The sequence below is a fragment of the Pristiophorus japonicus genome, chromosome 2 (assembly GCF_044704955.1).
Source record: "Pristiophorus japonicus isolate sPriJap1 chromosome 2, sPriJap1.hap1, whole genome shotgun sequence".
NCBI classification, from domain to species: Eukaryota; Metazoa; Chordata; class Chondrichthyes; family Pristiophoridae; genus Pristiophorus; species Pristiophorus japonicus.
The window spans coordinates 234,704,125-234,724,194 of record NC_091978.1 but is presented as its reverse complement, the minus strand read 5'-3'; the positions used below and the strand labels follow the sequence as shown (position 1 = coordinate 234,724,194).

Here is a 20,070-nt window from a genome sequence, read left to right as displayed (position 1 = left end):
GGGCAACATTTTCTGAGACCCCTTACCATAGACAGAGCCTTACCTGCATCAGCTATTCTATTGGAAAATTGCAGAGACAGAGCCCATGGTTTTCCATCACATGATATTAGGATGAATCACCCATTGCATGTGTGTCCCTGCATGGGATCTCAGAAAATGTTGTCCAAGGAGAGGTGCTGAAACTGGAGGTTGAGCTTGAGGTTGACGAGAAGGATTGTTAGCATAGACTTGAAACCAATGAGAGACAATTGCAACACATAGATGCTCTACACAAATCTAAGCTTCAGGAAAAGAAGCAGCAGCAATATCAACAGATGGAGGAGGAAGAGAAAGAGCAACAACATGCATTTAAACTATCAGAGAGGCATGTCATCAATGAGGTTGGTAAATGAGTGTACGGTTGACCTAGCCCATAATTCTTTATAGAATAATTTTGGTAAATCCGGTCTGAAATCAAATTTTAAAGAGGGAAAGAACAATAGTGGACTTTTGTGGAGATTTGTGTTATCGATTAACTATCATAAGTGGAACAACGATGGGGCAGAAATTACGAGGAGGGCTTCCCCTTGGCAAATCAAGAAAAAAGAGAAATAAATTGCACACTTACCTGAAGCTGCTGTGCTTGCTGGAACTCTCGATCCAGAGGCCTCCTCTCCCTGCGACATGCAGCACGTGCATGTCGGGACATCCACAGGAGTCACGTGGGCCTGGACACCCAATCACAGGTGAGTATTTTCTCATTCATAGTAATAGAAGATTCGTACGTTACGAATCTCCTATTACTATGAATGAGAAAAACCTCAAAAGGTACAAACACTACATAAGACATTTAAAAAACACCTCACACAATAAACTAATAGAAATTAAAAATGTTACACATGTTTTTTAAAGAAAGAAATTCCCGATATAAAAAAAAGTTAGGATTAGGATTTAAAATAACATTATTTGAGTGGGCAGGGTTTAAACATAAATGTGTTTTTAAAATTTTTATTTTAATCATGTTTTTTCTATGTTTTTAAACTCTTAGGCTATACGCCTGCTTTTTCAGGCACAAGAGTTTTGAGGACATTTGCCATGCAAGATATGGGTAAATAGCCCAAACTTCCACTGACATATGTTCTCACTCCAGATCTGCGGATCATCTGTCAAGCTCCAACTTGACAGATCGGAAAAGCTGGTTTTCAGCGCATGCACATTGCGCGCTGAAAACCGGCTTTTCCGATGCCTTCCTGGGTCCAAAGAAACTTCGTATGGATCCGGGACATCGGAAATTCTGGGCCGATATCTGGGTAGAATTACTTGTATCACCACTCATCAATAAAGAATGGATCCAATGGATAGTGTGCATTATTAAATAATAAAGCATGCTGTTATTACCGCTCATGACTTAACATCTGAATAGTACAGGCAAAAGTTTAGGCAGCTATGAAAAATACCCTATGGAACTTGCATAGAGTAAGTGAGGTTAAGGAATGGGCCTGTAGAAACAGTTTGAGAAGATTTGAGAGTGTGATTTCCTGGATAAGGCATGTGGGGGCAGAGCCATTGTAGCACCAGAAGAGGCTGTATATTTTAAGGGGCAGAGAAGACCCAAAGTTCAAGGGAACTGCAGCCTTGTAGGCATCAGTAGTGCTAGAGGCCTGCACAGGCAAATGAGTGGGGCTTCTATGGTGGAAGAGCTGACCTCCAGCAGGCCCTCTCCATCCAATCCCTCCCTTCAGAGCCTGGGCTAAAAGCCATCTTCCACGTGATGGTCCCAGGCAGCGGGAGGGAAATTGAGGTCGGTGCAGTGAAACATCAGTGGGTCTCATCGCCTGATTTTGCCTCATTCTCCGCTATCCCTCCCTACTTTGAACAGGATCATGAAGCAGAATCTAGCCTGCATGGTGGGAGAGGAAAATTGCATGTATGTAAAATTTAGAGGATGAGGGACAAAATTTCAGCGAGCTTTTGAAGAGCATTTCAACTTATTAGCAGCTTTTTCCAAAGGGGCAGGTGATTAAAAAGTGGGAGGCAAAGCTGAACAGAAAGGAAGCCTAAGGTCAGGTCTGCAAGCAAGACGTGCAGCAGCCAGCACTCAGATCTGAACTGATGCTGTTGAAGTCAAGGTTCTGCTGCCTGGGGTACTTGTGAGGAGGAATTCCCTCTGTGCCACTCTATGGCACCAGCCCCACATGTCAGCCTCATGGAGCAAGGAGATGAAACCAAGTCCCTGGCCATAGCTAACTGTTACTGTCTTCATGCACCAATGCTCTGTTGGACAGTAGCCACAGCTGACCTTATAGCAGGTGGTACAGTACGCCATCTGCTCATCTGCTGACCCAGACCTTGAGAAGGCAGCTCCCCATGTCATTCCTAGGTAAGATTGCTAGGGCCTGCAGAAATGGTGGCTTTTTGGTGGATGTGGTCAATCTGGGAATGCTGGTTCCTGCTCATCCTGACATACCTTCTTTCATGCAGTATCACGTAAAGGATGACATTTTGTGATTGAACCACTTCTAAAAAATCTTTCAGCATAACAATTATCAGCACGCGCCTCTCAATGATTCCATTTAGTGAGCTGCTGGCACTGCTTTCTTCATGGAGAGAAGTCCCCATCAGCAGAAATTTTACCTCTCTCTGCAGATGAAGGGATGTTGAAGGGAAGGCATGGAGTGTTACTCGGGCAGTCTGACCTGCCTGATTTCCTCTGCCTGTTCTCCCCTTCCTCCTTCATTGCAAGAGGGATGGAGTACAAAAGCAGGGAGGTCCTTCTGCAACTGTATAGGGTATTGGCGAGGCCGCACCTGGAGTACTGCGTGCCGTTTTGGTCACCTTACTTCAGGAAGGATATACTAGCTTTGGAGGGGGTACAGAGACGATTCACGAGGCTGATTCCGGAGATGAGAGGGTTACCTTATGATGATAGATTGAGTAGACTGGGTCTTTACTCGTTGGAGTTCAGAAGGATGAGGGGTGATCTTATAGAAACATTTAAAATAATGAAAGGGATAGACAAGATAGAGGCAGAGAGGTTGTTTTCACTGGTCGGGGAGACTAGAACTAGGGGGCACAGCCTCAAAATACGGGGGAGCCAATTTAAAACCAAGTTGAGAAGGAATTTCTTCTCCCAGAGGGTTGTGAATCTGTGGAATTCTCTGCCCAAGGAAGCAGTTGAGGCTAGCTCATTGAATGTATTCAAGTCACAGATAGATAGATTTTTAACCGATAAGGGAATTAAGGGTTACGGGGAACGGGCGGGTAAGTGGAGCTGAGTCCACGGCCAGTTCAGCCATGATCTTGTTGAATGGCGGAGCAGGCTCGAGGGGCTAGATGGCCTACTCCTGTTCCTAATTCTTATGTTCTTATGTTCTAAACATGTTAACTCAGTGGATCATCACTGGCAAACGAACTGGATCCAATAAAGGGATATGGAAGCAAAAATAAATCACTAACAACTCTGTAAAGGCTCATGAAAGCCTGTTAGTAAAAAGAAAACTTAAAATAAATTTAGAAGGGCCAAGATAAGGCCTAAAAATGCTTGAAAATTTGTAGGTCTTTCAAAGGATCACCTCCCTGAAAGTCCATGTCAAGACCCCTTCCCAAAGGGTTTGCTGAGCATGTTGGCGATTTGGTAACCATCATGGAATGGGAAATGGAGCAGTGCCCTTCCCTACCCTCTTTTGATGAAACTTCTGTCTACTATTAATGGGAGCTTCAAACACCTATCGCTGGCCTGATCACAATAATGAATCTGGGCCCAATCTTCCAGAACGGATTTACATTGGATTTGGTGATGGTCTGGTACAATCCACTTGCAATTGAAATGGGGTGTTCCGGACACTAACATCACAGAATCTATGGGGTCGAAATCGATCAAAGGCAAGTTCCGCCTATTTCCTGTCGAAAAGACTACTAAGATCCTGACGGTACTTTGGGCGGAAGTTTGGTGAAAAAGGAAAAAAAGCACCCGGCGGCAAAAATGGCCATTACACGCCGATTCTGGGCTGTAGAGGGCGGTAGGTGGGATTCTGGGCAGCAAATGCAATCCTGGAGAAAGTTACGCCGAAGCTGGAGTCGGGCCCAGGGAGGGGCGAAATGCACAAAAAAAATGTTCAAAAAATAACAAAAAAAATCACAAAACCTTCAGAGGACCCTTTAACACAAAATTGCTGCAAAAGAAGTAAAGAAAAAAATCTTACTTACCTTTTCTTGCAAGTCTTCATATCTACCATCCAGATATGACCTGCTTCCATGCGGCAGTCTTTTCTCCTGCAGGAGCGGAGGACCACTCGGATGAATCTCGGGCGGAAGGACTTTTATCGGCATTGTACGCCGACGGACGCTACTCAGTGGTCCTTCCAAACTGCCGGCATGAGGGCCTCACCAATCTCCCCCGGAGGGGAGAGTGCCGAAAAAACAGGAAAACTGCCGAGTTTTGCCAGCGGTAGGACCATCAATTTCGGGCCCATAGACTCATACAGCACAGGAGACCATTCGTCCCATTGTGCCTTTACCGTCCCTTTGAAAGAGCTGTCCAATTAGTTCCACTCCCCTGGACCTAGTTCTTTTAAACAGGACAGTCACTTTTCTATTATAATCTTCTCCCCCGATTCTCCACACACACTCCCACACACATAGATACTCTGCTTACATTTCTTATGATTGTCTTGAGCATGGTTTTCACAAGCACAAAGGTTTCGAAGAAGTTCCCATTAGTTTCTAAGAACCCATTTTAAGATGGGAACACAACATGGAATGGTCTGTTACCGCATTCAACTGCTTAAGTAAACATTCTTGTGCCTAAGCCTAGACAGTGAATGTCAGTATGCTAGTTGGTTGTGGAGGGCATCACAACCCAGCCCAACTCTGGTCTCATCTGAAATCCACTCACTAGCATTTTGCACCATTGGTTATTGAGATACCAATCAGAAGCAGGATAGGAAAAAGGAATTGTCGGAGGAAAAAAGACCAAGGCTCATCTAGTTTGCCTTCTACCATCCCGGTAGTCGCATGACACAATGATAATGGTGTATTTGACTAATCATGGCAATCAATCTTTATCAATTAGTTTACAAAAGACCCAGAAATAATGCCCGAAAAACCCAGTGTTGGAGAGCTTTGGGAACCATCGGTCCAAAGTCACCTTTTTCATCCAAAGCATGTTACACTTACCATATGTCATGTCTCAAATTACTCATATCCCCAAAATGTTATTTTCTGAAAGAAATCTAACTAATTTGTATTTGAATGATCTTGTCTCTTACTAGCCCATTGGGCACATGGTCAACTGCAGCATCTAACTGCTATGCCGGCTGAGATCAGCTAACTCAGCACAAAAACTAAATCGTTTTTAAAGGTTTATCTTTTTACTTTTTGATTTATATTTTTCTTCATGCCCGGTGATTACAGGTATATCGAGTATACAAAGGAGCATTTACCTTCCAGTAAGAAGCTCAAATACAAGAATTCCCAGTGACCAGAAATCTACACCAAAATCATGGCCCTTATTCAGAATGATCTCAGGTGCTACATATTCAGGAGTGCCACAAAACGTCCATGTTTTCTGACCTCTGGCAATCTTCTTAGCAAATCCAAAGTCAACCTGAAAACAGAGGATCAGTGAAATTTATGCTTCAAATTATCTACACTATTTATTCTAAAAATATGATGGCCGCGAAAAGTCACATGCCTGTGATCCCAGCAAATACGCTGAGTTCTCATTGGCCAGAAACATCCACCGTTGACCTCGATAGACTTTACAGCATCAGGGGGAGGTTTATTATTTTGCATGGCACTGACTGGTGCCCGCACCAATAAGGCGTATCTGGTATACCCACCATGGTGGGTGGAGAGGCCAGGAATTCTGATGCAAATTGCTGGTTCCTTAAAAAGGGATTGATATTAAATTTATTTTTAAATTGCTTGGTTTCCTGAAGGGCCCAGACTACGATCCTAGCCTGAACCCCAGAAGGTATCCATGTGCACTTTTCTGCAGTGAGGTATGTCTGGTCCTATCAGATGTACTGCTGCTGATCTGATGCTGGGTCCTTCAGTGATATCGGAACTCCCAATACAAGGAGTCCCCATGCCTGCCACTTCCCCCTCCTATGCCTCTAGGCTTCTAAGGAGCAAGCTGAGGCTCTGCTTCTTTCAAAACATCATGGGATCTCCCAGGTAAAGCTGGGACTCAGCGTATCTAGATCCTGGCATAATTTCCAGCTGTAATTGAGTTGAGACTGCATTGGACGTGCCAAGGAATAGTCAGTCTTAACTTGTCTGATTATTTTTCCGCCTAAAGATGCAGACTTTGAGAATCCAGAGTCATTCCAGCAGATTCTCACTGATACTCCAGTGGAAGCACATTGGAATTGCAGGAAACTAGACTGGGGCCCAGATATGTTAGATCTTGGCCTTTATGACCAAGTTTCCTGGGTGACCAAGTTGGGGCAGAGCCTCCACCCACTCCATAAGAACATAAGAAATAGTAACAGGAATAGGCCATACGGCCCCTCAAGCCTGCTCCGCCATTTAATACGATCATGGCTGATCTGATCATGGACTCAGTTCCACTTCCCCGCCCGCTCCCCATAACTCCTTATCGCTCAAGAAACTGTCTATTTCTGTCTTAAATTTATTCAATTTAAGAGCTTCCACAGCTCTCCAAGGCAGCAAATTCCACAGATTTACAACCCTCAGAGAAGAAATTCCTCCTCATCTCTGTTTTAAATGGGTGGCCCTTTATTCTAAGATCATGCCCTCTAGTTCTAGTCTCCCCCATCAGTGGAAACATCCTCTCTGCATCCACCTTGTCAAGCCCCCTCATAATCTTATACGTTTCGATAAGATCATCTCTCATTCTTCTGAACTCCAATGAGTAGAGGCCCAATCTACTCAAACTTTCCTCATAAGTCAACCCCCTCATCCCCAGAATCAACCTAGTGAACCTTCTCTGAACTGCCTCCAAAGCAAGTATATCCTTTCTTAAATATGGAAACCAAAACTGCACGCAGTATTCCAGGTGTGGCCTCACCAATACCTTGTATAGCTGTAACAAGACTTCCCTGCTTTTATACTCCATCCCCTTTGCAATAAAAGCCAAGATACCATTGGCCTTCCTGATCACTTGCTGTACCTGCATACTATCCTTTGTGTTTCATGTACAAGTAACCCCAGGTCCCGCTGTATTGTGGCACTTTGCAATCTTTCTCCATTTAAATAATAACTTGCTCTTTGATTTTTTTTCTGCCAAAGTGCATGACTTTCCAACGTTATACTCCATCTGCCAAACTTTTGCCCACTCACTTAGCCTGTCTATGTCCTTTTGCAGACTTTTTGTGTCCTCCTCATACATTGCTTTTCCTCCCATCCTTGTATTGTCAGCAAACTTGGCTACGTTACACTCAGTCCCTTCTTCCAAGTTGTTAATATAGATTGTAAATAGTTGGGGTCCCAGCACTGATCCCTGTGGCACCCCACTAGCTACTGGCCATTGATTTAAGGGAGGGCAAAGCTGGGGATGGAGACTCCAAACATTGGATATGCCATGCCCTGGGCCTATTTGGGATCTGGCATATCGTTAGTGCAGCCATACCTTGCCCTGACCAGGTAATCCAGTCAACACACTGCGATTGTAGGGCCCACCTAGAGTCCAAGACAAGATCAAGGCCTGTTTTTCTAAAGATTCAGCCATTACATTTCTTTAATATTGTTGAAACCATGCTTTGTAAGGAGGCTGTGGGAGCACCCACATTCCCCTTCTGTCAAATGAAAATCAGGCGGCTTCTATAAAGGGCGTGTGATCTGCCCTGTCCGATTACCACCCAGGCAGTGATGATGAAAATCTACCCACACTACAATATTTGGCTGCTAATAAATAAAACTCAACTCAATTTGATAGCAAACAATAATACAAATTAAAGTTAAGTTTAAGCATGACCTGTCAGTGCCATGGAATGGAGGGATGCAGGTTTGGTTACCCACACCATTGACTCCTCAATCTGAAGTGTACAGCTATTGGGAAGCACCAACTGGAGGCCAGCCGCTTTCTCATGGAAAAGTGTTAATCATCAGGCTAGGTAACAGATATGCACACTTCCTAGTGACTGGCTGAAGAATGACGTTTTTGGAGACTGCTGTTAGTTGCCACTGAGAGAAATAATTGTGGTGCCCTGTGAGTTCAGGAAACAGAAGCATTTCTGTAGTGGGAATGGAAGACTGAGAGCCAAAAATTGTCAGCCTCAATAGCAGATCCAAGCCACAAGTCAGATGCAGGACTAAGGGGAACTTAAAAGAAAAGAGAGGATTCATACCCTTACAAAAACACTCTAAAACTGCTAAAAGTAATCCTTGGCATTTATAAATAAAAATGCACACAGTCATAACTATTGTTCTTACGGTGGATCATTGGTCCAACAAGATCTAAACATGTGGAACAGCACGTAGAATCATTAAGAAAAATCAATAAAACTATGACTTGATGTAACATGGCATCATATTAACCTATAAGAATAATTGTGCCTAACCTAGTTCTGTGATGCAGTACTGCATTGAAACATGCATCAGAGACTGAATGAAGCTGTTTTTTTAGTATTTTTTTCTCTCAGAATCTGGTTGACACCCGCAAGCCTGCATTGATTGTCTATCCCTGGCTGCCCTATAGAGGGTGGTGGATCGTCTAGTAGTAATTATTTTTACAACATCGTAGCCTGCTAGAGCGGCCACTTCAGAGGTCATTAAGAATCAACCACATAGTGTGGAACGGGAGATACATGTGGGCCAGGCTGTATAGGGGTGACAGGTTCCCTTCCCAAAGGGCATTAGTGAACCAGTTGAGTTTTTACCATAATCCAGCAGGTCTGATGAACATCCAGATACTAGTCTACAAATGACCACATTTATTGAATTCAATTTCACAAGTTGCCATGGCGGGATTTAAGCTCACCCCCTCTGGATTGCTAACCCAGTACCATAATCACTGTACTAGTGTGCCCAAATGCATTTACATAATATTTAACACCTACCAACTTTATGTATCCCTCAGTATCAAGCATCAGGTTCTCTGGTTTCAGGTCCCTGTAGATGACTCCAATATGATGCAGATAATCAAATGCTTCAGTCACACAAGAAATACAAAACTTTGCGGTGAACTCATCAAAGCAACCTCTGCCACGAGAAGAATGTATTGAGACATACGGTCAATGAGACAAGTAGAATAAGATAGACTTCTGCCATCAAAATTCGATAAGGCTTACTTTAAAAAGACAAATACAATGTTTGTGTACAGATATTAGGTCAGCTCACCTATCCCTAAGGATGCTCCAGATCTCTCCTCCAAGGCAGGCCTCCAGCAGCATATAAACATACTTGTTGTCTTTAAAACTGCGAAACAGTCTGGAACATCAGAAAGGGAGAAAACAGATGGCACACAGCTTGTGAAGCTCGCTCAAAATCTTAACAGAAGTATACTGTGGAAAGCATTAATAACAATTCAATAGGGTTTGTAGATTTGTAATCAGCAAGTTAATCAAAGTTAATTGCAAACAGTTGCAGCCATGTCAATAACTGATGTTAAATTAGCATTTAGAATTGGTATAAAGACAAAACTAATGGCCCTTTCATACTGGAGGTATTAGTTTGACATATGGTGAAACACATATGCAAAGCAATAATCAGAATATTGGTGACATTTTTAATGTTCGATGTTCTGATTTAGATGTTCTGTTGACTATTTACTAATATTGAAAATGTAAATGCAGTACAAAATATAGAACTGTCCCCTATGTATCCCACTGAAGTGCACCTAAAAACTAAAAAATATAATATTATCAAAAAACATAAAGAATGAGTATTATGAAGACAACGTTCAAGGTTATGAAATTCATTGCATTCATGAGTATTGCGATTGCTACATTATAATTTCTCACTATCTATCTGGACTGGTTCATTTGTGTAAATGCATGCTGTATCCAATTGTTACCCATAGTGTATTCTGTATATTTCTATTAAAGCAAGCACCCATTTTTCTTCCTGTTGTCTCTCTTTGAAGGTCTCTGGAATATGATACAAAGAAGCCACAATACTAGGATAGGCCACTGCTAAGCCACTACCAGAGCAACTTGCGTGTTTTCTGCCAGAAGCAAAGTGAAAACAGGCTGACCATTGTCTCTTTCACGGTGTAGCAGAGTTCGGCAGCTCAGCGGGATTAAACTTGGGCCTGGAATTTGCGGTCTGAGACGTACCTTCGGAGTACCTCTCCGGCCCACTAAAAATATCCGTACTTACCTTCAGGCTCCCAGGCGGATCCCAGGGATGCAATGGTTCGCAAGTGTCCCGGGATTACATGTGTCATGTATCCAGACATGTTTACTGCCTGTACTATTACATATGATGTGCAGAGGGCACTACTATGGGAAACTTGTACACCAGCTGTATGGTCACTAAGGTGTGCCACCAGAGGGCACTGCAATGGGAGACTTGTAGGTTACCTGTACAGGTGTGCCAGGCCTAGTATAAAAGGCAGGCCGCCATGTGTGATCATCACTCTGGAATTATATTAAATGGACTAAAGTCACTACAGTTCAAGTGCAATAATTTGCCTCGTGGAGTCATTATCAGAGGATCTAAAGACATAACAACATGGACCAGGTCCTCCAATCAGAAAGGAGGATTCCGAATATCCTTTGGGGATTCCATTTACGAACAGAATTCCAATAAGGGTATTAGGAATCCCCAAATAATTAAATCATTTATACAACTGGAATAAAAATAAATATTCCAATTTTCAAATATAATTAAAAGTTCCTTCAATAAAGCACATACAATAAAATTTTAATTTTTTGAAAAATAATTTTAAACATTTTAATCTGGGCCAACATTTGCATAAACTAATTTTAAATATTTGTGCATGAATTTTTTATTTCTAAATTTTTAATTTAAGATTCTTATTAACCCTTTTGGAATTTTGTGGGCATTTGCTGGGCAGTAATGGGGCAAATAACCCAACTCTGCACCAGCGAAAGTGATTTTTGAGTTGGTGAGGTAGATTCATCAAGGTGAAACTTGACAGATCACAAGTTCTGGGTTTTCGTGCATGTGCAGCGCATGCAGAAACCCGTAACTTGTGGGGTCTTTTAGAAGGTTTATGATGATGATGGCGTACCGCAAAATCCGGGCCTTGATCTCTGTCCTCCTTGGTGCTGCACATTGATTCTCCAAAACACAATGCCGCAGTGCTCTATATATTGAAAGCAGCTGAACATTGTGGGTGGTCCAATACTAGATCATTGGGGTTGCCAGCCGGCAAACCTGTAGCTCAACTGACGTTTTTGGGCTGTGTTTTCCTTTGCTTCCTTGGTATTGCAGCAAAGATGGAAAATGGAGCTGGGTGCCTCATGCCAGATTCTCTTGAGAACTCTGGCAGAAATTTTCTCCCCTCCCGCACCACCGCCCCTCAAGTCGGGAATTCAGTCACTTGATCCTTGACTGCCGTGCTGCAGTTAAGTTACAATGGAGACAAACCCAGAGAAAACAGACAATTTCCCTAACTCCTGTCAGTGTACCACTCCCCCGGGTACTGACAGCAGATGATTGGTGTTACTTGCCATGGGAGCAATAGGAATCCTGCTGTTGGCCATGATGAATGGAGAGCAACAGAAGGTAGCCGCCTCTCCCTCTATCTTCTGTCCCCATACCCGGACCAAGAGTCCCAGCAGCTCATGTGGACTCTTCTTACAAATTTTACATTAAATCTTCAGAGTGCTTCTGTCCTCTTTAATGCTTTCTCCTGGCTCCTTCTGGTGCAGAAGCACGTTTCACTGGAATACCACTCATCTGCTCTCACTGGTTGGGGTTTGCAGGTTTTCTCACTGACCACTAGATGGAACATGGCACAGCAGTAGAGTCCCCAATTATGGTGGGGAAAAGAAAACTCCTGTCATGTAGCACTTTTATTCATTTTTTAAGGGCAGCCTTTTAAAATGTATTTGCCTTTGGTATTAAAAGTTCAGATGTTACGCTAGTGATTAAATATGAATGAAGCAATTTCCTACTTTTAACTATTACCATCTCCTTTTCATTCCAATATCCGAATCCGTGAACATTTAGATCACATGCCATATTCTGCTTTATATTGGGCTCAAGCCATAAACGCTCTAGTGCTATAAATTATTAAATAAGGAAGCACTTAAAGGCCAGATGGTTCTTCTGAGACAGAAATGATACTGGTGCAAAAGCATGTCCTCAACAGTTTTATCAATAATAGTATTTAATTTTACAAAATCAGGAATTAATTTGAACCCTTTGAACACCTCTAAGAAGATAGCCCTTTTGGCATACAGTTTCCCAGGCGAATTACTTTGCTGGCCACTTAGGCCAATTTGGGCTTCTGAAGTTCATCCTGATTTTCACATAATAGTTTGATCTGGCCACCTCAATACTATAGCCAGGTCAAACTGCAATGTGCAGTCTGGTGAATAACTAAAGTATTCTGGCCCTTGGAGCCAGTTTTTAACTAAATAATGACTGACTTAAACTTATGTGGATTCTAACCAGATCTAAAATGACAGGATGGAGGAGCTGGACAAAATCAGATACGGCTTTTATTTTAAATTTAGTGTTAAAGTTAAAAAAAAGGGAAGATGAAGAATAGGCTAGAAAAAGAATAGGTGAAAAAGAAGCAAACAGGAGGTAGATAGTGAAATATTGGATGGGATAAACATTGTAAGAAAGGAAGTATTAAGGGGTTTAGCATCCTTGAAAGTAGATAAATCACCAGGACCGGATGAAATATATCCGAGGTTATTAAAAGAAGCAAGGGAGAAAATTGCGGAGGCTCTGACCATCATTTTTCACAATGCTGAAATAAAAGCCACCACGAAGCAAAAATTCCAATCTAACTTTATACATCTATCCATCAAAAAATAAACTAATCACCCTTGTGCACGGCTGATGGAAGGCTGCTGACCTTCAGTGAGGGAGACTGCAGATGGCCTTGCAGGATGACCTTGAGAAATTCTGGGCCCAGTAGGCCCAGCTTTGGACTGCACCACTTCGGCATGGGCAGCAGCAGTTTATGCTGGCAGGCAACAGCAAGAGCACTGGCAGAATGGCAGTGGTGGGAGGACGAATGCTATCATCCTGAGAGAGGACAGCAGGATCGCCCTCCATGGATCAATTGCCACTCTCCCAGGGTTGCGCCTCAGCAATCCTAGTAATCTGATGGAGTACGGAATGCTGGACTGTTGTGACACCTTGCAAGCCCCTTGCAACATTGGTAAACCCAATCATGATATGCTTACATGACTTCAGTCTGTATTGTCACCGGTGGCTCAGTTGGTAGCATCCTCGCCTCTGAGTCAGTTCAAGTCCCACTACAGGACTTGAATACAAAATCTAGGCTGCCACTCCATGCAATAACGAGGGAGTGCGGCACTGTCGGAGGTGTTGCCTTTAGGAAGAGACACTAAACCGAGTTCCCGTCTGTACTCTCAGGTGGATGTATAAAATCCCATGGCACTATTTTGAAGAAGAGCAAGGGAGTTATCCCTGGCATCCGAACCAATATTTATACCTCAACAAACATCACTAAAACAGATTATCTGGTCATTATCACATTGTTGTTTATGGGAGCTTGCTGTGCACAAATCGGCTACCACGTTTCCTACATTACAACAGTGATGACACTTCAAAAACTATTTAATTGTCTGTAAAGTGCTTTGGGACTTCCGGTGGTCATGAAAGGCTATATAAATGCAAGTCTTTCATTCTTTCTTTCTTTTTGAGTTCCATTCTATCACTCAGACATTGGGTGGCTGTTGCTTGAATGGAAGCTGAGACATCAGCCATCAGACATGGCATGATGGCTGGGTCCACAAGTGCATTAATGGATCTGCCCACCCCTTTCACGCTGGAAAGGATGAGCTCTAAGCTCTGCCCAAAGCACTGTGCAAGGCTAGAGCTGGACTCCTCCATGCTCCTTGGCATTGGATTCAACATTTCTGCATACCCATCAGAGTTCTTCTGTAGGCCCCCCATCAAAGTCTTCATTTGAGTCCTGTGCAGCAGAACTCAAGTGCGACCTCACCGTCCAATAGCTGGCATCTGAGCTATCCTTTATGCCTGCCCTGTCTGCAGGCCACTCATGTGCAATAAGGGAATAAAGAGAGTTATGGGGAGCAGCAGGGAAGTGGAACTGAGTCCATGATCAGATCAGCCATGATATTAAATGGCGGAGCAGGCTCGAGGTGTCAAATGGCCTACTCCTGCTCCAATTTCTTATGTTTCTTATGATTCTTATGTTTTTTATGTTTCTTGTGCCTGGTGTCTCATCATGTGCATATCCCACGTCTAACCTATCCTCTAAAGTAGTTGGAGTGTCAATATCTGAGCTGGTGGCTGGGAATGTGTAAGCGAGTGACAGTGTTTCGTTTTTTCCTTCCCTCTTCCTCTCCCTCTTCTTTTTCAACCACTGGCTGAGCAGGTTGCATTTCTTGGATGGCTGAAATGAGAAAAGCACAAGGATAGAGTTGTGGTGAGGGGTGGGGGGAAAGCAAGAGGTGCATGCTTACACCATGTGCAGCTTGTAAATCAGAAGTGGGATGTGAGATGGAGGATAACGTATGAGGATACCGGCATCTTGTATTCTTTCAGCCCCTGCCATGGCCCTGCCAGGAATGGCCAGCACCGTCTCCTCCAAGGGGGTGAGGTTCTGCAGATGAGCCTGTCACCCTCTGGTTAAGGTCTGCTGGCACCGGTTATGCATCACCTTTTCCTGCGAGATAGGGAAGTGTGTCAGTGAGTGTGGAATAATATTTGGTTGGATTTTCGGTTCTTCTGTGCTCCATTTTTCACCCCGAACCTACAGCAATAGCGGCGGTGAGGAGTTTGGCTGGACGGTCAGCCTCCAGTGCCCCGCAGCGATCCTCGGGTCCGGTTAAGTGGCAGCATTGAGCAGCACCACCCGAAAGAGCTGTGTCCAGTGTGCAACACCACTGGTTGTGACATCGGCGCAAGTTTGATCTTCAGCCTGACCCGTATGCCGCAAAGCGCGTCTCGCAATGACTGCCGGGGAAATCAGGCGGTCCAACGATCCCGACAGCGAAGAGGTAAGTAATGGACTCCTAAGGTAAGTGTGATTGTTTTTTCTTTAAATTTTTTTTGCGATTTGTGTTGTGGTGGCATTGGCAATGTTTTTGTGGTTTTTAATTTAGGTTGTTTTTTCCCCCCGGGTGTCTCTCGGAGGGCTCCTGGCCTGGCTCTTTTGCTCAGGAGTTTCCATCCTAACGCCCAAAGAGAGGTGTACCACACCTCCCTTAGCGCTGCACCCCTTGACTCAGGGCCCAGTTGCCCAAACTTACTTACTGAGACGCAAACTGTTACCGGACGCTAACTTTTCCGTCCCACAGCCATTATCGTCCCAAAAACATCAAAGCCGAAAATCCAGCCCGATGTGTTTGGGTAATGTGTCTATCATGGTTGAATAGCTGACAGTGTGTTCAAGCTGTGAGATGCGTGTGCGGATGAGGTGAAGCTATGAATGTGAGGTGTGAGTCGTGTTTGGTAGAGATTGTTGGTAGGTGAGTGATGGAGATGTGTGTGTACATTGCGCAGTGTGTGAGGCTAGTTGTACAGATAGAATTCTAGAATCACAAAAAATTATGACACAGAAGGAGGCCATTCGGCCCATCGTGTCCTTGATGGTCGAAAAAGAGCTACCCAGCCAAATCCACCTTCCAGCACTAGGTCCGTAGACCTCTAGATTACGGCCAAGTATTTTTTTTAATGTGATGAGGGTTTCTGCCTCCAACAGGCAGTGAGTTCCAGACTCCCACCACTCTCTGGGGTGAAGAAACATTTCCTCATCTCCCCTCTAATCCTTCTACCAACTACTTTAAATCTATGCCCCTTGGTTATTGACTCCTCTGCTAAGGGAATTAGGTCCTTCCTACCCACTCTATCTAGGCCCCTCATAATTTTATACAACTCAATTAAATCTTGCCCCTGCCTCCTCTGTTTGAAGGAAAACAACCCCAGCCAATCCAATCTTTGCTCACAGATAAAGTTTTCCAGTCCTGGCAACATCCTTATAAATTTGCCGCTCTCCCTTGGATCCCATGGGCTTTTACTTTTTTTTAATCAGCCTACCATGTGGGACCTTGTCAAAAATCTTGCTAAAATCCATGTAAACTACATCAAACGCACTGTCCTCATCGACCCTCCTTGTTACTTCCTCAAAGAACTCAATCAAGTTAGTCAGATACGAACTTCTATAACAAATCCATGCTGACTGTCCTTGATTAATCTGTGTCTTTCTAAAGGAAGGTTTATACTGTCCATCAGAATTGATTCCAGTAATTTGCCCACCACAGAGGTTAAACTAACTGGCCTATAATTGCTCGGTTTATCCCTTCCTCCCTTTTTAAACAATGGTACAACGTTAGCAATTCTCCAATCCTTTGGCACTTCACCTGTTGCTAGGGAGGATTGAAAAATGATGGTCAGAGCCTCTGCAATTTCCTCCCTTGCTTCTTTTAATAACCTCGGATATATTTTATCCAGTCTTGGTGATTTATCTACTTTCAAGGATGCTAAACCCCTTAATACTTCCTTTCTTACTATGTTTATCCCATCCAATATTTCACTATCTACCTCCTGGGTAATAGACCCTACTCTTTCCTTAGTTATCCTTGTGCTCTTTATTATTGCAGATTCTTGCACATTACAACAGCAACCACACTCCAAAAGTAATAAACTGGCTGCAAAGCGCTTTGAGACATCCGGTGGTCGTGAAAGGCGCTAAATAAATGCAAGTCTTTCTTTCTTCTTTATGTAATTGTAAAACAGCTCTGGCTTTTCTTTGATTCTACTTGCCAGTATTTTTTGATGGCCTATTTTTGCTTTCTTAATTTCCTTCTTAATTTCACCCCTGCACTTTCTATACTCTTCTAGGCTTTCTGCAGTATTGAGCTCACGATATCTGATATAGGCTTCCCTTTTTTGCCTTCTCTTACCCTGTATGCACCTTGTCGTCCAGGGGACTCTAAATTTTGCAGTTCTACCCCTTTTCTTTGTGGAAACATGTTTACCCTGAACTCCATGTACCTGCTCCTTGAATGCCTCCCACTGTTTTACTTTCAATTAACTGCTTCCAGCCCATTTTTGCTAAATCACTTCTCAGCCTAGTAAAATTGGCTTTCCCCAATTTAGAACCCTTTTTCCTGTTTGTTCTTTGTCCTTATCCATAATTATGCTAAAACTAACTGAATTATGATCACTACCACAAAATTGCTATCCCACTGATACTTCTTTCACTTGCCCAGCTTCATTTCCTAACACTAAATCCAGAACTGCACCCCCCACCTGTCTTGTTGGGCTTGCTGCATATTGGCTAAATAAGTTCTCCAGAATGCAATTCAGGAGTTCTGTGCCCTCTGAACATTTTACACTGATAGTATCTCAGTTAATATTAGGGTAATTGAAATCCTCCACTATTACTGCCCTATTGTTTTTGCACTTGTCAGAAATTTGCCTACAAATTTGCTCTTCTATCTCCCTTAGACTGTTTGGGGGTCTATAGTATACTCTCAGCAGTGTGATTGGCCATTTTTTGTTCTTTAGTTCAACCCATATGGCCTTATTTGATGATCCTTCTAACATATCGTCCCTCCTCACAGCTGTAATTGTTTCTTTAATCAATACTGCGACCCCCCATCCTTTTTCAACTCCCTCTCTATCTCACCTGGAAACCCTGTAAACAGGAATGTTGAGCTGGCATTCCTGGTGGGATATGGCATTTGAAGATGAATTGACTGGCCTTGACCACTTGTGTGAATTTATTAAACTTCTTCCTGCACTGAGTCCATGTCCTCGCTGCTATACTGCTGGTATTGACCACATCGGCTATCTGCTCCCATTGTCTGTTGCCTGGAGGGTCTCCTGGCCTTCTGTGGAAAGAGGACCATTCTTCTGTACTTGACCTCCTGGACCAAGGCCTCCAGTGTTGCATCCGAGAACCTTGGAACAGTTTCTCTGGCCTGTTGAGCCATTACTCAGTCTTCTTGTTTATAACACTCACCCCCACAAGCAGTTGCAGCAGCTGTTGCAGGCAGAAGCATCTCCCCTTTAAGACATGCAGACTGCCTTTAAGAAGTGGAGGTGAGCTTTAATTGGAGCTAGCCCCACATGAATTTGGGCCCCCTGCTGAGCGTTCAGCCATTCAGCAGTGCGTTCAGTGCTTGGCTGAATGCTACAATCATGTAAAGTAGCATGTGGGTAATAACATCAAACAAACAGCTTTTCCATGGTAATATCACTGTTAAATACCCCATTAAAGTTAGACCTTGTTGGATTAGGTGTAACTGGGGTTTTCACAGTGTATTGACTGCTAAACAAACATTCTGGCCCTGGAAAACTAATTTTAATTTTGTGGAGAGTCAAATTTATCCATTTTAATAAAAATTATAATTTTTAAGAAACTTTAAACATATATATTTGTAAAGTTTATTCATCTTTATTTCAGGTTTATCTTTTTCCTCATGTGAGAGCCTCAATCTTTGTTTTGCTCTCTATAACATTCTAAAAAAAGTTAGAATAAAAGGAGCTTCTTCACTTCCTGGTTCCCTGTCTGTGAGAATTCTGCATTGTGATTGGCTGCTTAGACAGCTTGTTGACATCACAGCAGCTCGCACTATGGATTTCCCACTACAGTGAACTGACTTCAATTATGCGTCAAAAAACCCAAACTTTTCACCGCAGAGATCGCAAGCTCTTTGTGGGAAGTTTTCTCCGGGGCGAGAGGCTTTGCTTCACCGCTGACCGCAAATTATGGGCCAAATGTGAACACAGGTGAGGAGAGCTGGACTCAACAACTGGTATGACAGATTTATGCAGGAACCAGGTAATGGTTGTAGATTACTTTTCAAACTGCTGGTAAAAAGTAAACTATCCTAAGAAAGGCAAATTAAAAACTAATTTTTACACATAATTTACTGTCAGCTCACAAACAGAATTATTATTCGCCTTCCTTTGAATATTCCTTTAATTACCCTCTAGAAAAGCACCTACCTCACGATAAATGGAGAGCAAGCCTCTTCTAGAATCTTCTTCTCTGAATGAATGTGCTCCTGTTGTCTTGTGTCAACAATGTGTTTTTTCTTCATGCACTTCACAGCAAATGTCACATTTTCATTCTTCATTTTAACCTAAAGAAAAATAATTAGTTGCTTACTGTTACAGTTCTAAAAAAATCAGAGTGATACAAAAATCTTACATAACAAATGGATATGGATTTCCTGGGCCTGGGGATTCCCAGCAGGCGAAAGGAGGCGAGAAGGGCCGGACCCTTTATCACAGTGCTTGTGGGCCAGGAGGAGCAGGAGTGCTTCTCCCTATCCCTCCAATCTTGCCTTTTAAACATCCAGTGATCGGCCTCTCCCACTACCCATTGATCAGCCGACCCCCTCCACCGATGTCGGTCGTTCCTCACCCATCCCTCAGGATGTTGGACTTTCCTGCCATCTGCTGCTCAGCTGCTCTCCAGTCCAACAGTCAGCCAATCTGGCTAGTGGTTGGATAGAAAACTTGTTGAGATAATTTAAAACAGGCCCTGCCGTTAAATTACATAGGATTACATACATAGGATATATGGCACAGAAACAAGTCAATCGGCCCAACCAGTCCAAGCTCCACCCGAACCTCCTCCCATTTTTCCTCATCTAATTCCATCAGCATAACCCTCTATTCCCTTCTCCCTCATATGCTTGTCTAGCCTCCCCTTAAATGCATCTATAGTATTCGCTTCAACCATTCCCTGTGGTAGGGAGTTCCACATTCTCACCACTCTTTGGGTAAAGAAGTTTCTTCTGAATTCCCTATTGGATTTCTTGGTGACTATCTTATATTGATGGCCTCTAGTTATGCTCTTCCCCAGTAGTGGAAACATTCTCTCTGTATCCACGTTATCAAAAACTTTCATAATTTTAAAGACCTCTATTCGATTACCCCTCAGCCTTCTTTTTTCAAGAGAAAAGGGACCCGGCCTGTTCATCCTTTCCTGATGTGTAAACCCTCGCAAATTCGGCAGGACCTGCAGGG

General features: G+C 43.3%; 1 protein-coding gene across 1 annotated transcript in view; it reads right to left on the bottom strand.

The window, feature by feature from the left end:
* prkg2 (protein kinase cGMP-dependent 2) overlaps positions 1 to 20,070 on the bottom strand; it is a 173,822-nt gene that overhangs the window by 51,550 nt on the left and 102,202 nt on the right. The window contains exons 11-14 of the mRNA XM_070863894.1: positions 19,042 to 19,178; positions 9,283 to 9,372; positions 9,003 to 9,144; positions 5,421 to 5,584 (exon numbers count right to left, since the gene is read on the bottom strand). Of these exons, the coding sequence (XP_070719995.1) occupies positions 5,421 to 5,584; positions 9,003 to 9,144; positions 9,283 to 9,372; positions 19,042 to 19,178 (533 nt within the window). The remainder of the gene's footprint in view (positions 1 to 5,420; positions 5,585 to 9,002; positions 9,145 to 9,282; positions 9,373 to 19,041; positions 19,179 to 20,070) is intronic.